The sequence below is a fragment of the Lytechinus variegatus genome, chromosome 15, assembly GCF_018143015.1.
Source record: "Lytechinus variegatus isolate NC3 chromosome 15, Lvar_3.0, whole genome shotgun sequence".
NCBI lineage: Eukaryota > Metazoa > Echinodermata > Echinoidea > Temnopleuroida > Toxopneustidae > Lytechinus > Lytechinus variegatus.
The window spans coordinates 1,660,440-1,680,252 of record NC_054754.1 but is presented as its reverse complement, the minus strand read 5'-3'; the positions used below and the strand labels follow the sequence as shown (position 1 = coordinate 1,680,252).

Here is a 19,813-nt window from a genome sequence, read left to right as displayed (position 1 = left end):
TTGACCAACAATTCAACAGACCAGGAAATGGTTGCAAAATCATCAGATAAAAAGGAAAATCCAGCAAAATAGAAAATTTCTCAAAATGAGTCCAAAGATTTGGATGTAATGAGAAAGTATGAATCAGACAATTATTTTTTTTAATCTTTTAGAATGGCCACCTGAAGGAAACTGTTGTGTTAATAAAAAATAGAAATTACCACAAATTTGCTTTGACAATTTCCATTTGATATACATGTATTTTTGTCTATCACCAAGTATTTCCCCTTTCTTTTCTCTTTTTATGTAACAATATTAGGCAAGTCAGGTTGATTTCAAAGAATGTAAAAATGAGAAAGAAAAGAAGATATAATCTTTATTTCATCATCATGTAGTACTTTGAATTCAAAAGGAATGACTCACTTGTTTGATTTGTCATATTTAGGATTATCATGGAAACAATCAATCATTTCAGATCTAAGATCTACTATGTGGCAGATTTCAATTCTTCATGTAGAGAATCATCACCTTCAACCTTTACATGTTTTTCTGATTTATTTTGCTTAAAAACTGTACACTTTATCTAAAATGCTCTTGGCATTCAACTGTACAGGATTTAATTCGAATAAAAATAGTGATAATACATGTACATGTACACTCCTTAACTCATAAGATTTTTCAGATTTTTCCTAACAATTATTATTTTTAAAGACTTTAAAAGTACATGTACATGTATATTGTTTCATTAATGAACTTGAAAATCCAAGTATTTATGCGGCCCATCTCTGAGAAAGCTCCAATTGCACAAAGATAAATCTACATAGGCACATTATTAGCATGCTGATCTTTTGGTTGAGAACACTTGTACATGTAGGGGTGCGTTTATTCGACACTTTTTTACCCTAGAATCATGATTAGAATCATGATTCAAATCACGATTCTGCAGAATCACGATTGCGTTTAGTCGAAATTGGAAATAAACGTCTTTCAAATCACAAACATGAAACACGGAAAAAGGGGCGTTTGGAAAGACGTTTCTGTAGAATCACGAACGAAAAGGGTCGTATAAACGATATCGTGATTTGAATCATGATTCTATGACGTCATTGTGTCGTGCTTCTTCCGGGTTCGACTCAAAGGCGCGCGCTGTGTTTCGTGCAGGTTAATTTTCGTGTAGCAGATTGCCAGTGTACTAGTACCGGTATATGCCAATTGTCATGTGCATTTAGGAATTATCATTCTGTGTATTGTACCCCGGGGTTGTACTGTAGCGTCATTTGTATATTTCACTCAGGGTGACCAGATTTCACAAAATGAAATACGGGACAATTGACAAACGAAGATCAACAAAGAAGCCCACACAAAGTGTGGGCTTCTGAGAATCCATAGTATAATAATAAGACTTTTGAAAAAAATATAAAGAATTAGAAGGGAAGGTGAACGAAAGAATGAAGGAGAGAAAGAAAAGAGATGATTGGGAAGGAAAGAAAACAGAAAAAATAACAGAAAGTTAGAATAAAAGGATGAAAGAAATAAAAAAAGAGATAAAAAGGTTTCCGTCATTCTTTGAAATGAATATAGAAAGAAAGAAAGGAAGGAAGGGAAGATTAATAAATGTCTCGCAAAATAAAGGAGACAATTAAAGGGGGAAAGGTGAGAAAAAGTAGGAGGAAAGAAAGAATGAAGGAAATAAACATGTTTCCTTCATTCTTTGAAAGAAAGAAACAATAGAAAGAAAATAAAAATAAGGGAAAAGAATGAGAAGGGAAAAATGAAGAAAGGAATAAAGAATGGAAGGGAAGAATGAAGGGGAAGAGAACGAAAAAATAGAAAATAATGGAAGGAGAGAAAGAACGAAAAGAAAAAGGAGACGAAGAGAGGAGGAAGCCAAGGTAATTATAAGGAAAGAAAGAATGAAGGAAATAAAAAAGTATATTGGATAAAGAAGGAAAGAAAGAAAAATGAACAGAGAGAGAGAGAGAGAGAAAAGAAAATGTCGAGGAAAGAAAGATAGGAAATAAAGATAGATGGAACAAAAAAGGGCAAGCAGAAAGGATAGGGTATATATAAAATAAAGAAAAGGGAAAAGTTCAAACTTCAAGTAAACAAAAAAATCCAATCATCTTATAAAAATCATAACTTTATTAAATGTGTTTTTAAAATTTGAAACATAAAATGTTTTAGAAATGAATAAAATTTCAAAGTGAAACATATTGTCAAACTTAAAAATTAGATGAAACATCGCGGCATCGTGCACACCAAGACTCAAAACGAAAGCTGAAACTAGATCTATGAAAAGTCAATAACATTTTCCTCCGATTACATCTCCAAATCATTAAACTGAGAATCCATAGTATAATTATAAGAATTTCCCGCCGATTTTGTGATTATTTTGGTAGAAAAACTGTTTATCATGTGAGGTGTTTGCACCATTGAGAATTTGCTTCGATCCTCCATGCCTAGCTAGTAGCCTGCCACACACAGGCAGGAGGCCAGTTCGTTTGCAATGTATTAGCAAGAAATCATCGCAGAACTTGCAAAAGTTTACAGTTATCGATTTAATTGTTGTCCCTGCTTCGTCAGCCGTTGGTTATTTAATGAAAATTTGTCACTTTCAAATGTATTAACTACATTTTGTTCAATATTCTGAAATACGGGACAATCCCGGGAAATACGGGACGTCTGGTCACCCTGATTTCACTGTTTTCATCAATCATGTCTTCAAGTTCCAAAGGCACAAATTGGACTGACGACGAACTCAGGGCTCTGCTTGTGCTTTGGGCTCAGCCTGAAGCACAAGCATCCCTTACCGGGATTCACAGAAATATAAGACGATCTACGAGTCCCTTTCAGCGGCGCTTGCAAGGGAGGGATTTCAACGGAGATGTGGCACCGCCTGTCGAGACAAAATTAACAGAATTCGTGCCCAGTACTACGGCTACCGAACACCATTTTTGATGAACCGACTAGATTGAATACAAGTAAACAAAAACAATACGAGGTACAATACACGGAATTCTGGAAGTAAAAGATTTATTTTTCGGAAGCCGAGTTGCACTTGCACAAACGATCGCGCGTTAGCTCCGGTGGCAGCAAAAATCTAGCAGCCGACGTGAAGTTAGAAACACGCGCGAAAATGTTGACCTATACTTCCTGGGTCAAACTGCGCACTGTGATGCGCACTGGATCGGCCCAAATTCAGGGAGAAACAGCGTTAGAAAGATGGTCGTATAAACGCTGATTCTGTCGGATCGTGATTCATGTTGCTGTTTTGAATCATGATTCAAATCGTGATTCCAATCATGATTCTGGGTTGAGGTCGCATAAACGCAGCCTAGGTCATGCTGTGGTAATACTGTCTCAGACAATGATTCCAACAAGGATAAAATTCTTATCATGGAGGCTTCACCAATGAAATGACTAAACTATTTAATAGTAATGACTCAGTCTTTAAGAATTCAAAGTGATCAAAACCAGACAGAAATTCCAAAATAATGGTTTGATATTTAATTATTACCGTCTCTATTTATTTACTGTTAAAATAATTGTTTCCCCGATGAATTAAAATGGAAAGTACATGTAGTGGACTAGTGGTACAGTACACCCACATGAAAATCAAAATGACAAGCCAATATACGCCATCAAATCACCATCATCATCACCATCATCATTATCACCATCATCATCACCACCATCATTATCATCATCATCATCACCATCAATCACCATCATAATCATCACCATCATCATTAATATCATCGTCATCATCAAATACCTTACATATATGTAAATAATCATTAACAAAGATATTGTCTATTTTTTTGAGAAAAAACACTGTGGAATGTGAGAGTGAATAATTTTAGTCTCAGCACTGTCCTTTGGTGATTAAATGGATAATTTCATAGTTTAACGCATTAATTATTTAGAACTTTATTGATTTATACTAGCTCTAATTTTTCTTCTTCCAGAGATTGATACCAACTACATGTAGACAAGGATCATGATTCCCTCCCTTAATAAGCCAGTTCGTAGTTCCTTTCTGCGCATGATCAGAGGAAGGTCATTTGTACTAAAGTGACATGGTGGTTTAAAATCTAATGAGATAAGCACCAACTTTGATGTCTTGATTATTCATTCATTCTTTTGAATTGTGGTTTTCAATTACATCCACAAAAAACAACAATGCGTCCACGAACGACTGGTATTTCACAGTTTGTCAAGTACATTGTGCAACATGCTATGATATGCATTCAAAGTAGGAATGCAACAAATACCTTCATAAATATTGTTCATTGCTGTGCTATTCTAGTCCCCTGGTCTATTCAATTTCTTCATCTTGCTATGTAAGGCAAGCTTATCTAATATCTTGCTTTGAAATCTGCCTATCATAATGAAAGAAATGAAAGGTCATTTGACCAAAATTGTCCATAAGTAACTACGAACTGGTCTATTTGAATAAACTGAAATCATTTAATTTCTATTATTTAAAACAAGTCTTTATGAAATAGAACCCTAGCCTGACCCTGTAGCTCAAAAAGAACACTGTATAACTACAATAGTCCAGAATATTTTGTCCTGAGCCAATTCATAAAAATCCTGATTTTATGACTTGCAATGGACCAGACAAGATCCAATGAAAGGAATGGACATGTACATGTACATCACAGTACATTGCACCTGGCAAATGGCACGATAGCTTTTAGGGAGAAGTGGTTACCACGGTGATATAGATTTTCTATTACACAGCGAAAGACAACTACATGACTGCAAACACTTTTAGACAATAGAATATGCCAGGCACTTTAATAGCCATAGCCATGTCCTCATGTACTATCATATCTTCTATATTCCGAATGGGGGAGGGTATTTTTCCCCAAAATTTTGCACGATGAAACATTTTTAGGCCTACTGACAGTATGTTTATGATTCCAAAAAGCCCATTTCTTGACAATGTACCTGAACATTAAACTTTAGGTTAAACAATTAATGTTCACTTTTATTGTCTTTATAGTCCAGAGTCTCTACTTTAATAAATGTCATGTAATCATGACTTCATTTTTTTACAAGAGAGACCAAGCTATTTTTCAACAAGCCTTGAGTGTCTGTAGAGGCTAGTAATACAATTACTCAAAAGGAAGTAATTGATCAACACAACAGAAGTGTTGGAAATAGTCCAGGAAGTTATCAAACTTGACAAATACGTAGTTGATGGCTTCTTTAGAACCAAGTGTGAAGTGTTTTAGCAGAAGAATGAGATCTCCTTCTCCATGTTTTACTTTGCTAATTTCATTCTCATTGTGTTGTAATGCAAGAAAATATTCTAGTTTTCAGATTAGTATCTTTTTCATTTTTCAATTTAATACAGTATACACATACATAGTTCATCTTGATATCACATAATACATGTATGTTCAAAGTATTTTCTTGTCAAATCAATGCAAATGTGAACTTTAAGTAGGAAAAATGACTCCCTGATGATCCTTATCAAAAACAAATCTTGCTAAAAACAAATGACTATCATTCTGAACTTCCAAAGCTCCGACCACGTTATCAATCTCCCTCCTCCCCTTCATACATGTAGTAGGTATGTACTTTTGAATAATATATATGAAATGCACATTGCAACTAAAGAAATACAACAGAGAACAGGTTCTAAAAAAAGTTGAATTTGAGTTCAGAATTTAACCCTACTTGACCTCTCTATTAAAGTCCTATTCCAGTCAATGGGTATGGAATTCCATATTTTCTTCCTTTTCTTTTTTTGGCTCTCATAAATTTTGACAGGGGGCGTGCAAAATTGACCTTTAAGTGACCTACATACATGTAGACAGATTTTGGGTTAGGCCAACTTTCTTCAAATGAGCCCATACAAATGAAAAGGTACATAAATACCCTTTTTACACACGCTAAAATTTCCTTAACCCCGTACTATAGGTGGGGCTAAATTGCCATTTAGCCCCACCTATAGTACGGGGTTAAGCTTAGCCCACTTTCTTTTTACACAGCATTTTTGCAAAGTGGGCTAACCCCACCTTTAGTACGGGATTATTTGGCCCTGCAAAAAAGCAGGGTTATCCCAGCAATTGCGGTGCTAAGAGCGATAGTACGGGGTTAAGATAGCTATTGTAAAACGAATGTGGGCTAAACTTAACCCCATACTATAGGTGGGGCTAAATGGTAATTTAGAACTACCTATAGTACGGGGTTAAGGAAATTTTAGCATGTAAAAAGTGTACGAGTGAAGTACTTGTACTACGAATGATCGACAAATGTATCTAAAGCATGAGCTACATGTACCACTAGTCCGGGGTTAGTGAGTTTCGTGTGTGAAAAGCAAGTATTCCTTATCCGGGGTTAGCAATAACAATTTGGCATGTGTGAAAAGGAAAAAAAATAGTACGGGGTTAAGGATAGTACGGGGTTAGGGATAGTACGGGGTTAGCGATAGTCCGGGCTTAGAAAATCCTGTGTAAAAAGGGTAAAACAGTGAACCTGTCACAGAACACACTGTAAAGGGTGCCAGCTACATGTAACTGGGCACTTAAGACAACTCAGCCCTGCAAAAAAATCAAGTGCTGAGTTGTCCAATATCTAATCATCATTATTTGTTTGTTTGCATTGAAAACAAAATACTGGTAACTACAATGTTTTCTACTATGATGTAATTTGATGTGTGTATCTTGGTCTTCGAAGAAAGATGTTCAGACACTGTACAATCAATTAATCATTGATCAATCATCATAAAAATAATCCTTCAAAATAAAAAATATGTTCTAAAAAAAAAGATACATTTTGAGAGGGGATTTTGTGTGACATGGTGAAACGCACTGCGGTATGTACATGTATTGGGTGGGCTCAAGAACAGGGGAGAGAAGTACATTACTGAATACTCTCCCAAAATAACCATTTCATGTTCACCTTTTATTTGCGATTCTATCCTTAAAAATAATAAAATGCATCTATATACAAATTCTTCAGATATGATGCATAAAGATAAGCACCTGTTTATTGGTGACCTATGTTTACAATCCCAAATTATCACATATCATATGTGTGTCTGTACGATTTACATGTATGAAGATCGAAACTGGATTTAATCATCTGAAAAATGCAATAATTGAGTCAAAGACAACAAATTAAATGACTTTGTCAAAGTAAACAAATTAAATGATGATTTTGTTTGCAGTAATTTTCTTGCATTGAAAGAGGAACTTCAGTTCCGATATGGTCTGTATGCATGCCTTCATTGTCAGGCATTAAGTTTGGAGTCATATTTGTAATCTGACAATACACGGTATGGCCAATGCGAACTAACACCCAATCTGCCACAGATTCAATATTGATATAGAATTATATTTTAATTAAACCACGAGAAACCCATAACTTAATCAATAAGCAATGTACACTGTATCCTTGGCATTTGGTATTTTCCATACTGTATCAGGAATGCCAGACCTGACAATCTGACATACAGTGATTTCTACTCTGTATTTGTTTGAAATAAAAATAGTATTTTTTTTTAGATATATTCAAAATATCAAAAAAGCTATATTTAGGGCTATTTTTATCAGATGTACAAGTACAGTAATTGGATAGGCTTTTAGTAATTTAATATTTGAAAGGACCTTCTCTTTACATGATCATACAGGTTAGGTATAATAATTTCTACCTCCAATGGTGTCATCGTCATTAGTGCAAACTTTTTTGCATGATTGACTTATGAAAGTTTTGAGTCTGGTCATGTACATGTGCATTAAGGCCACCGCACACTAGTCTGCTGGGCAAACCCTTCACTTGAGATAAGGGTCTGAATGTGCAGCCTACTCATGCCTTGTGTACTGAAGGCTTGGAACAGCAAGTTTTGTATGTGCTAGTCTTTGCATGGAGGCACACTTGTTGGTCAAAGTTCCAATCAGGGTCTGTGCCTGCAGACTAACCGCACACCTTTCAACTGGTCAATGATCTGATTTTCGAATAAGTCTGTACAAAACATACAGTACAAGTTAACTTTGTCAAAATGACAATACACCAGTTGGCAGACTGTACTTCATCATCATCAGAAGAGGAAATTGCCAGAAGACATTAAAATAAACTCAAAACAATGAAACAAAAAAGCTCAATGTCCATATAGAATCAATGTTGTTTAACATGGAGATCAATTTGATTCTTGAATTTGTTTGTAATCCCTTTTGGCCTTCTTACCTAATGAACTCAATAAAGCCACTGTCATGCATGAATAAGCAGAGGAATGTGCATAGTATTATAGGTGCCCCATGGATCAATGAAATACAATACTACAACAATGTACCCCAACCTGGTAATGAATGAGCTTGACATAAACAGTATAAGCCTAGTGTAGGCTACATCCTTATTGGTTTGAGCAAGGAGATATCACCTCTAACGATATCTCCTTGGTTTGAGCATGGAGAGCTATGGATGGAGATCTGGCTCTCACAAATGCTTTTCCCCATGCGGCACCGCTGGCCCTTACAGCAGGGTGGTCCATCACGGCACTTTCACACTTACATAAGTTACATGTACAGGCACAGGACATACGAAAGGGGTATCAGCCCTAAATCAGATACGGAAAGTTGATCAAATGCAATTTCAAACGCCGACATTCGGACTCAATGGGTAATATTAATAGAAAGAAAATTTACAGATCATAATCAAGGAAATATCATAAAAGTTAGGTCTAGATCTATCTCTTCAAATGTGTCAATTCTAATATTTTTCTGGAAAGGTCAGGAGCTGAGGCCTGTACTGTGTGAATGAGCTGAGCGCGCAAACTTGGAGCTCCAGCATCACAATCACCTTCAACTTACACAAATAGGAGTATGTGGGCACCGCAGGATACTCGATGATGTGACACTGTCGAACAATCACTGTAGAAATAGCCATTTGATTCATCATTATATTTTCAAGGCGAACAAGACAGAACAAATAATCTTACATGTAGCATCAAGATCGAAGCATGCTTTTTCCCCTCATTTAAAATGAATAAAGCAAGAAAAACAGACATACATGAATGACTAATAATATCCAACTTTCTCCGTTCGTACTGTAGCCAGATTGAATCAGATTCATTGTAACGTATTTGGTATGTATACAAAGGGTATCATCTCAGTTCTATCAAAAATGTACATCAGGAATCCATACAAAGAGATATGGACATTGAAAGAACAGCAAGTCATGTCCTGATTTTGAAAAAAACTAGAGCTCGAGATGAAGTTGTGTGGGAGAATGTCATTCATGACGGTGCATTGCAGGGACTTGCAGGGACCTGCAAGGGAGGGACCTTCTCAACAAGAAATTTGGAGCTTCAACAAAAGTAATTGAGAATGGCTGACCAGTATAAACTATATTTGGCCTAATACTAAATAGGTTCATTATTGCGGATTGAAATAATCGCTAGAGGGTATTCATTTGTCTCGCAATCTACTATGGTCAACAAGGAAATTCGTGATCACTCTCGTAAAAAGTGTTCACTAGCGAGCCCGCCAATTTTGGTCTCATTTGCATATTGCCGACCCACGGCGTATTTGCATATACCCCCGGCTTATTTGCATAACTCCTGACCAATCACACAACGGATCAGTGCCCACCTATTGTTCTCGCGTTTGTGCATACGGTCTTGGAGGTTGGTATAAATAGAGTACGATATCGGACAATCCGTGTCACTTGATAAAGAGTTGCAGCGGCACTCGAAAGCTCGTGAACTTGTAAGCTAGTGAACACTTTTTGCGAGAGTGATCACAAATTTCCTAGAAAGCCAGTGAACACTTTTTGCGAGAGTGATCACGAATTTCCTTGTTGACCATAGTAGATTGCGAGACAAATGAATACCCTCTAGTGATTATATTTGGCCTATATAAGCACAATTTGTCATAGTAATAGAATGATTTTTTTGCTCAAAATCTTTCTCACGTTGTTCCACAGCGTCTTCATATGAATAATAATCACAAATAAGTATGGTGATTGGATTATTACATTACTATACATACTGTACATGTACTGTAGTCTGTGTTCTCTTTAAAACTTTTATACATGTATCACTTTGGTTATTTTTTCATCGATACAATGCATAAAATCAATCAAAACACCAAGAACAAATAAGAGCATGTTCAATGGCCTTCCACAAAAAATGCAACAAAAACAGAGAGCATACTGAGCCGAGCAAATATATACATGTATGAAACCTCAGACTGTCATGACTCATGAAAACATTCAACTGTTTGGATGGCAAGATGCTTGTCATGTACTGTACATATACAATGTAGGCCTAAAGTACTGTATATCATTATGAAAAAGTAACATTTTTGGAAAAGCTTTCAAAATAATGTTTCTTAATCTGACAAAGTAACAGAGTAACAGAGAACTCCAGTAACAGAGAACAAGGTTATATCATAAACTTCATTACCTGATACAAGCGATGTTCGTGCGGGCTCCAATCCACTTCACTACCATTACACAGCAATAATGCTCCACCTACCCAAACATTGATCCCCAGAACTCGCTCTGATAGTCCGAGTGAAAAAGGTGGGATTTTATGGGAGGAAAATATAAAATTCATGCAACATCACGATCTTTAAAAAAAAAAAAAAAACTAATATTCTTACTTAACACAAAGTTTCACTTCTTTTCCAAGCTTCTATCAGTCTCAAAATTGGTAATTTGGAGCAAAATGGAGTTCCTCACACGTATAAATAATTTGTGGGTTTCAAAACATCGCATGTGCATGCACAAGGGTCCGAGCTCAGATCCTCGCGTATGCAATGTTTTTAAATCGGCAGCGAATTATTTATACGTGTGAGGAACTCCATGTTGGCTGTAAATCACCAAATTTTGTGACTGATAGAAGCTTGGAAAAGAAGTGAAACTTTGTGTAAAGTAAGAATATTCGTTGTTTTTTAAAGATCATTGATCAGGACCCAACGCGTTGTACTGGACGGATGATCACGGATCCATCTCCAATACCAGCCAAGTAACATCAGGCGTTCCGCAAGGCAGTGTTCTCGGGCCAATGCTCTTTCTCATCTTCATCAATGACCTGCCAGAGTATCTCTCCAACAACCCAACGGTAAGGCTCTTTGCTGATGATTGCATGTTTTATGCCAACAACATCAAGACAGAGGAAGATGCCATTCGTCTCCAAGAGGACCTTGACTCCTTGCAAAGATGAGAGCAAGATTGGGAGCAAGATTGGCTGATGGAATTTAATCCACAGAAGTGTCAAGTACTTCATGTCAAAAATAAGCACAAACCTATCATCAAGCCTTACTTCATCCATGGACAGACTATATCTGATAAAAACACAGCAAAGTATCTTGGAGTTGAGCTGCAGAGAAACCTCAGCTGGAATCAACATATAAATGCTGTAACCAAAAAGGCCAACTCCACGGGTGCCTTCCTCCAGAGAAATATTTGGCCATGTCCAAGAAAGGTGAAGGAACTGTGCTACAATGCTCTCCTGCAACCAATCATGGAGTATGCCAGCATAATATGGGACCCTCACACCCAAGCAAATATAAACAAGTGGAATGCCTCTGGCCGTCTCACCTGCATCACGCGGTTCAATATAGCAGCAGTGCTGACTTTGAATACTACTCTAACTCGCACAAGATGTTCAGTGACACATGGTTACTCTTATGTCCACTTTTTATGAACTAGACCAATAAACTTACAGAGATATGATGGTTATTCAACAAAAAAAACCCAACATGGCCAAAGTTCATTGACCTTACATGACCTTTGACCTTGATCATGTGACATGAAACTCGCACAGGATGTTCAGTGATACTTGATTACTCTTATGTACAAGTTTCATGAATCAGATCCATAAACTTTCAAAGTTATGATGGTAATTCAACAGATACACCCAATTCGGCCAAAGTTCATTGACCTTTGACCTTGGTCATGTGACCTGACACGCGCACAGGATGTTCAGTGATACTTGATTACTCTAATGTCCAAGTTTAATGAACTAGACCAATAAACTTTCAAAGTTATGATGGTAATTCAACAGATACCCCCGATTCGGCCAAAGTTCATTGACCCTAAATGACCCTTGACCTTAATCATGAGACCTGAAACTTGCACAAAATTTTCAGTGATGCTTGATTACTATCATGTCTAAGTTTCATGAATCAGATCCATAAACTTTCAAAGTTATGATGGGAATTCAACAGATATCCCCAATTCTTCCCAGACTCGATAAGACTTTGGAACTCCCTCCCTCAAAGCACAGTTAATTGTACCTCCCTACATAGACCAAAAGCTTCAGTCTCTGTATTTTGGTTGTTCCGCTGAACTGCGTTGGCTCACTCACCAATACATGAATGGGGATTGTAGTAAAATGTCAGAAATTGTTGAATAAATCCCCAGAAACGACGGTTATTCCTGTCTACTCTCTACACATCTTTAAACAAGAGGTACAAAAGACCCAGCTCCGTTAATAACTACTCTCTAGAATGATACAACCAAAGGAGTAACACAGGGAACTCGCGCCCGCTACGCGGGCGGGAGCCCAGGATCTTTTTTTACGTGCAATTTGGCATACTCACCTGACAAGCATGAAGTATGGTCAAAATAATTCTCCGAATAAATAGTTAAAACAGAAATCAAGCACTTACCAAGATTATATGGATGATGGTCTAACGAGTGGCAGTTTTTCTGACATCTGGGCACAGACTGGAACCTCAAAAAACGAAAAGTTCTCTCCTTCTACCCCCGTTTCGATCAGCCATTTTGTTACAATTCATAACAAAAATGGCCAATCGAGACGCCCGGGGGGGGGGCACTCAATATGTAATGCATAGTGGGTATGTGCCGCGGAGGGGACCCCCATTTTCACACTCAAATTTCCGTTCCAAGGCATAGCATTTTTGTCTTATTGAGAAAAAGAACAAAGAAAGCCGCTCCAAGGCATGGCATTTTCTTCTTATCGAGAAAAAAACAAGAAAGAAATCCGCTCCAAAGCTTCGCATTTTTCGTTACGCCGTTCCGATTGCATTGATCTGCTTTATAATGAGCTGCAATTTTGGTGAAAAGCGGCCGTAGAGCGCTTTTCGACCATCGCCTCAGCGCGAGCGCACCCGGCGGAGGCCGCGCTAGCTGCGTCATGCACTATTGCCCGTTCCATAGGGATGCATATACGCACTCACACGCTGGAGATCCGTTCCAAGGACCCCCGTTTTCACAAACATTTGTAGTTCCGAAGCCCGTTCCGAGGACCCTCCTTTTTACAGTAAGCCCGCTCCAAGGCCCCCGTTTTTTGCCTCGCCCGCGGCACACCCCTACCACTTTTTTGGTCGAGTGCCCCCCCCCCCCCCCGGGTCGAGACGGGGGTAGGAGAGAACTTTTCGTTTTTGAGGTTCCAGTCTGTGCCCAGATGTCAGAAAAACTGCCACTCGTTAGACCTTCATCCATATAATCGTGGTAAGTGCTTGATTTCTGTTTTAACTATTTATTCGGAGAATTATTTTGACCATACTTCACGCTTGTCAGGTGAGTATGCCTTTACACGTAAGTTCCCTGGGTTACCAAAGGAGATGCATTCACAACAGCGGTGTTACTCCCATGCTCTCTTTACGTCACCTCCCAACAAAATGATGTGCTTATTTTGCTTACATTGACTTTCCTTTATAAACTTCATATTAGCCGTATTACATCTCTCTGAAATTATTAACTACTGTTGGACGTTCTTTGTGCAGCACCTTGCTGTTGATCTCCAATATAAGCAGAGGAGGAAGAAGTAGAAGAAGATGGCCATCCATCATCCCTCCTGCTGCTCTGACTGTTTAGGACAAAAAATGATCAGAAAATGTTGAAAAACTTCTCAGAAACAGAGGATTTATCAGTCATGGAACCTCCACCAGGAATCACCAAATAAGTGGAAGGATCAGCTAAGAGAGAGAGAAAGAGACTTGCCTTTCTCTCTCTCTTAGGTGATCCCTCCACTGTTCTGGAGATTCTAGGATACAAATAGAACAATTCCCAGTCAGGTAAATTACAGATTCAGCAACAGGTTGGAACGGTAGCCATGCATTTTATGTAGAAAAAAGAGAGATTTAAGGAGCAGACAATTATTGACTTCGGATGGGAGACCAGGTTGATGGGTTAATAAGGTAGCACAGGTGAATTGGTGTGGGTCATCAGCAGTATACACGTCTAGATAAAGTGGGAAGTCAGTGAGACACTCCTTTACTCTGAGTATGAAGTCTTGGCGGAGGTGGTCAAGAGCGGAGCAAGATCCAACAAAATGTTCAACTGTCTCATCATATGAGTCACAAAGGGGGCAGGTACGAGTGGAGGACTTTCCCAATGTGTGGAGGCGACAGTGAGTGAGATATGTGGATGAGAGTAGCTGGGCTCTCACAATGAGTGCGAAACGGATTACAGGGGAATGTGAGGACTTCGGATAAAGGAGATTAACTGAGGGTGGTATGTGATCAATCCAGAACTTGAGAGTTGACTTCACACGGATGCCCTGGGCAACGAGATCATTGACGGCAGTGTAGATCTTGTACTTAATCAATTTCTTAAAGGTGGAGTAAGGAAGTGGTTTCAAGATAGTGCTGTGAAGATCAGGGAGGTCATACTTTCTCAACGTATCCTGGATGACTTGGATAGTTGGAGTCCATGCTCCGAGAGCTGCCAGAAATGTCCGGTATTCGAAGCGGTTGTGGTCCAGATTGGAGAGTTGGCCGAAAAGGAGCAATCTATCGAGATCTATCTGGATGGAGAGGCAAGAGGTTGGCAAGAGGTTGCCATAATAATCTTGACTGTGGGCATCTACGGAAAGTCAAAAGACAAGAGAGAGTAGGTAGGTAGATTTATCAGTCATAGAACCTCCTAGACCAAAAGCTTCAGTCTCCCATTATGTTAGTTGTTCCGCTGAATTATTAAAATTTATTTCGTGATCATAAATAATTCATATCAATACATATAAATTATTTATGATCACGAAATAAATTTTAATATTTGTTAAATAAGATTTTTTATCTCTAAATTGTTCGTTAAGACGGCATTGATTTCCGGAAGTACGTCATACATAAGCGGTTCAAGGGTCGACGCTATTGTATTTCCGTTGTTTACATGTGGAACGAGGGGTCTACGCTGCATCAGTTAGGTAAGAAATCTTCATTTTTTTTACATTTTTAGACAGTAATATTTAAAACCTTCCTACGCATTAGGCGTAGGAAGGTGTAAGAATTAATAAAATTAAATGAATTCTCTTGACTTCGGTTTAGAAAGATGGATTTTGGGGGGGAATCCATCTTTGTTTTGGTTCTTCGCTGAAGACACTATGGAGAGAGTGTCAAGACGTCAATGATGAAGAAGTATATGACATATCTAAAAAAATCATCATCATTGCGTCCTCAAGACTAAGGTAGGCTACGACCACTCTAGGCGACACCGCAATACTTACCCGTGTTAAGAAACTGGGACTCCACTCACGCGCATTTGGGCCGCCCTAGCTTAGAACTAAGCTTTGTTTCACGAAAAATTGAATATTCTTATAATTCAATAAATGTTACTAATTACATTAGTACTGTTAAATCGGTACTCACCGGTTCTTTTCTTGAATTTTCTGGAAATTTCCCACGCTTCTGGCTGCAATTCTGCGATAAATTCTGTCGCCATAGACAGCTACACATGCAACTTTATTTATAAATGGAGCGCCCCTTACGAGAGTCGCTAATGCCGCGGAAAAATTGTTAGGCATTTTGGCCTGTGGTCAAGGCGTTCTTCTGTTCTATTTTTTTTTATAGGTATGAGATCGAAATCACAGCGACTATTCACACTGTTCCATAATGATTCCGAAAGGAGGTGCAACACCCCCCACCCACATGGGCGCAAATCCCAGGGGGACACTTCCCCCTAACCCAAAATAGTAGGGGCACATTATCAAATGTCCCCCTACTATTTTTGTTCTTTTATATATGATGGAAATAGGCCTACATCATTTAAATCGAAGTAAAACATGTATTTTGGACGAGACGACCTTCTTTTGGGGGTGATAAACCTTCCTTTTTGTTTTTTTTTGTTAGTTTGTTTTTGTTTTTTTTTTGCCTTTTTTTTTTAGCCCCTGGTCCCCTACCTTAGATTTCCGCCCTTGCCTCCCACTACTCTTGATATTGTTTGCGAATCTGTTTTGTAAATTAAAGGGGAATTTCACCCTGATAAAAAGATGATGAAAATATGAGAAAAATCATTTCAAAATATCGATGAAGGTGTTATTTGACAAAAATGGAGTTGATAGAATTTAGAATGCTTGATTTATTGTGACGTCTATAACGAGCAGTTGTTCTATCCTAAATATAAAATGCCCAAATTTCCCATTTTTAATGGTCCGTAACGACCCACTTTTTTTCTTTTTGATAACAAGTATGAAGTTATCTATTGATATACTAAATGTACCATAAAAATCATTATCATGTATTTCTTGACATTTCATTTACTTTTTTACCATAATAATAGCTGCTTGCAAAGGCCTACGCCGTCACAAAAAAAAATCTTACCTTTTAAAAAAAATTGGTGGGGGATGGATTTTCCTCGAACGCATACCAATTTTTTATTTTTTTTCTGCTATTTTCATAATAAACTTTAAATGAATTCAACTTTGCACTACTTAATTTTTTCAAAGACAAAATAACAAAATTACATCTCGTCATCATCATCATCACCACTATCATTAGCATCACCATCATCACCACAACCGTCACCACAACCATCATCATCACCAAGATAATTTTCATCATCATCATTGCCATCATCATCTTTCTTTTTTTTCCTTTATTTTTTCCCCATCCCTTCTTTTTTTTCTTCCAATATTCCTCCTTTTTTTTTAGAGCGGCACACCGTCACGCTCCCTCACTGATTATCCGCCTCTATATGCTTGGTGTTGTATAAATTGGCGGATACCTCATAAAATGAAATAAAAGAGAAAATAAGGAAAGGGAAAAAGTAAGAAGAAAAAGAAGATGAGAAGAAAAAAAGAAAGCCAAACAAATGAGACAAAACAATGTCAAAATTTCGTAATAAAGTCTTCTACGTCAGTTTAATAATGATGTTTTCATTGAAATGAGAACAAAAAAAGAATTGAAACCATAGGCGGCGGAAGCGGGGGGGACGTTCCCCCCTAAATTTGTTGTTGACTTTTTTTTTTTTTTGCTTGTCAATTTATTTTCCTACGTCCCCCCCTAAAATGTTTGGGTTGAGAGCCCTTTTTTTTTTTGCTTGTCAAAATTTTTTGGGTTGTCCCCTCCTAAAATTTGGGGCTTCCGCCGCCAATGGTTGAAACAATGAGGTAAAAAGGACTACATCATAGTGTAAAGAAATAGAGGGAAGCTCCGAGACAATAAAAAGGTTGAAAAAGAAAAAAATATGAAAACACAAAGCTCTCACAACATGAGCATAATAACAAATTGGGAATAAGCGAGGACAAGTAGCTGAGGGACCCCCCCCAAATTTCTCTCTCTAGTTATCTATCTATCTATCTATCCGACTCGATTATATAAGAGAAGAATTTACTAATCAAAATATTATGAGCAAAAAGCACGAGCTGATATTTTTTATGAATATTCAAAACTGATAGAGAGACGCAATCGAATTATTCGATTGCGACAAAATTGATGATCTGAGAATTTAGTGTTTTTAGGAATTCATTAAAAGCATAAAGTTGATCAACATTAAAATATGGCAGGCGCAACGCATGAGCTAAAGCTTTATAGGCCTACACCGATAAAAAATTTTAAGTATTTTTGGTAATCATGAAAAAGATTGATATTTCATGAAAGAAAGCTCAAATCCCGAGGAGGAATATTTTTATGAATTGACTTTAAAAAAACTGTGGTAAGCCCCATTTAATATTTGATTATAAGTCGAATAAAACAGTAAAAGCTGAAAAACGTTCGCGTGATATTTGGCAACCCCCCCCAAAAAAATAAATAAATAAATAAAAATAAAAAAAAGTTTTAACTATAATAATGATCGAAGGTAATTTTGTCTCGCGTAGAACTGGACAAATGAAAAAAAGATTGTCACTAAAAAAATGAAGGTAATTTTGACCCACGTAAAATTTGGCGAGCCCCCCCCCCCCCAAAAAAAAAGGAAAAAGGGTTTTAACAAGCAAAAAAGGGCTAAAAAGAGAAAGAAGAGACAAGAATATGAACGAAATATCCCCATTACAAATAATGCTGTGATCATCATAAGGGAGGGGTCGCATAACTAGTATGAACAACGTATTTAATTCCAAAATATTTACTACAAATCTCAATAGGGGGATCGGGCAGAAATGCTCACCCCCGATCCGCCACTGATTCCAATCAATAATGACATTTATCTGCAATACTGATACTTTGAAATCAAGATACTGAAGATTGATACGCTTTACATAAATTATGAACGTCTGACAAAAAGATAATCTACCGATCACCTGACCGATCAGCTGACCAGTTCGCGTATCACTTCGGAGTTGATCACTCGTCGCAGCTGTGTGGAACGCTCACCGAAAATCAACAAAAAGGGCCTGAAATGTAAGTTTAATACTTATTTAAATAATTCATTTTAATTTCAACTCATTTTTTGAAGTATTTAAAGGCTTCCCACCAAATGAAAGTCATATCGCATAACTCCAATTTGTATTAAGGCGTACATTTACCAAAGTCTTGGGTTTGAAATCAGAACTGAATTGTCTAACCCATAATTTTGGGTAATGTCGCCTATGAGGTCCATACATGTTAATGTTTGGACCTCATTGGTACTAGGAGTGGTTACGACATCCACCACCGCCAGGCCAGGATCAGGATCCAGTTTCTTTCGCAGCGCAGCGGCTCGCCCCATACCCGACACCCGTAGCTTCGGTTCCACTGCCCCGATTGCTCGCGCTCTGTTGCGAGTGCAACTGCAACTTACCCAAGAAGGCGATGACCAACAACGGGAAACGACGGGAGATGTATTCCAAATCCATTGTGTCAAATATTCACTTATAAATACATCTGTTCAAAATTGAATAACAATAAGTTTCAATGCATCTGGTTAATGAAGAAGGAAAAGATGTCGATGGAAATTATCCATGATTTCGAGTCCACTCGTCGGGTTCTCTAGGGTTCTTTGACTCGCTTGAATAAATGAGATATTTGGACATTTTGCAACATCCAGCTAGCCGGCCAGTCGTCTCATCCAATAGTACATTTTTATATAGTTTTATATTAATTGCCTCATATACTTGATTAATAAAAAATATAAAAGTGTAAAATATGATTTAATTGTAGTGAGTACTGATTTAAATTTTGAAAGATTATATATTTAGCCGAAGACAGTAAGATCCAAATTGGCAATACAAATAAGTTATATTAGTCACGTGATTTTACTCGACAAATTCCATAAAGTTTCGAAGGCGGTCACGCCCATCCACCCCTCTCGCTCGCGAGAGCAAGCCCAGCAAGATGAAGAAATGAGATCATATTTACTATAGCATGCTTGCGGCAAAGCCGACCTCCCCCGCCCCCCCCCCCCCCCCATAACCTTATTGACTGGGCCAACAAAAAAATAATGAAAAAGAAAGAGGGAGGGGAGGACAGAAGAAAAAAAAGGAAAAAGAAGAGTGAATGGAATAGGGGAAATATAAAACATGAAATATAAAAATAAAACTTTCGCTCGTGCTTCGTGCTCGCAATGGCAGTGGAGTCATATAAAGATCTGCTCGAAAGGATAACAAAATCATAAACAGATTCATTTGTATTTATACTTCTTGGATATCGGGAAAAATTGAATAATTACTTTACAAGAATGCAAAGGTATGTAGAACAGGGTGAATTTAATTTAAAAG

General features: G+C 37.6%; 1 protein-coding gene across 1 annotated transcript in view; it reads right to left on the bottom strand.

Moving 5' to 3' along the window:
- The window catches only part of LOC121428962 (protein crumbs homolog 1-like), a 65,725-nt gene extending 57,275 nt beyond the window's left edge, over positions 1-8,450 (bottom strand). Inside the window, exon 1 of the mRNA XM_041625858.1 lies at positions 8,375-8,450. Coding sequence (XP_041481792.1) covers positions 8,375-8,450 — 76 coding nt within the window. The remainder of the gene's footprint in view (positions 1-8,374) is intronic.
- Positions 8,451-19,813: the final 11,363 nt, after the last annotated feature.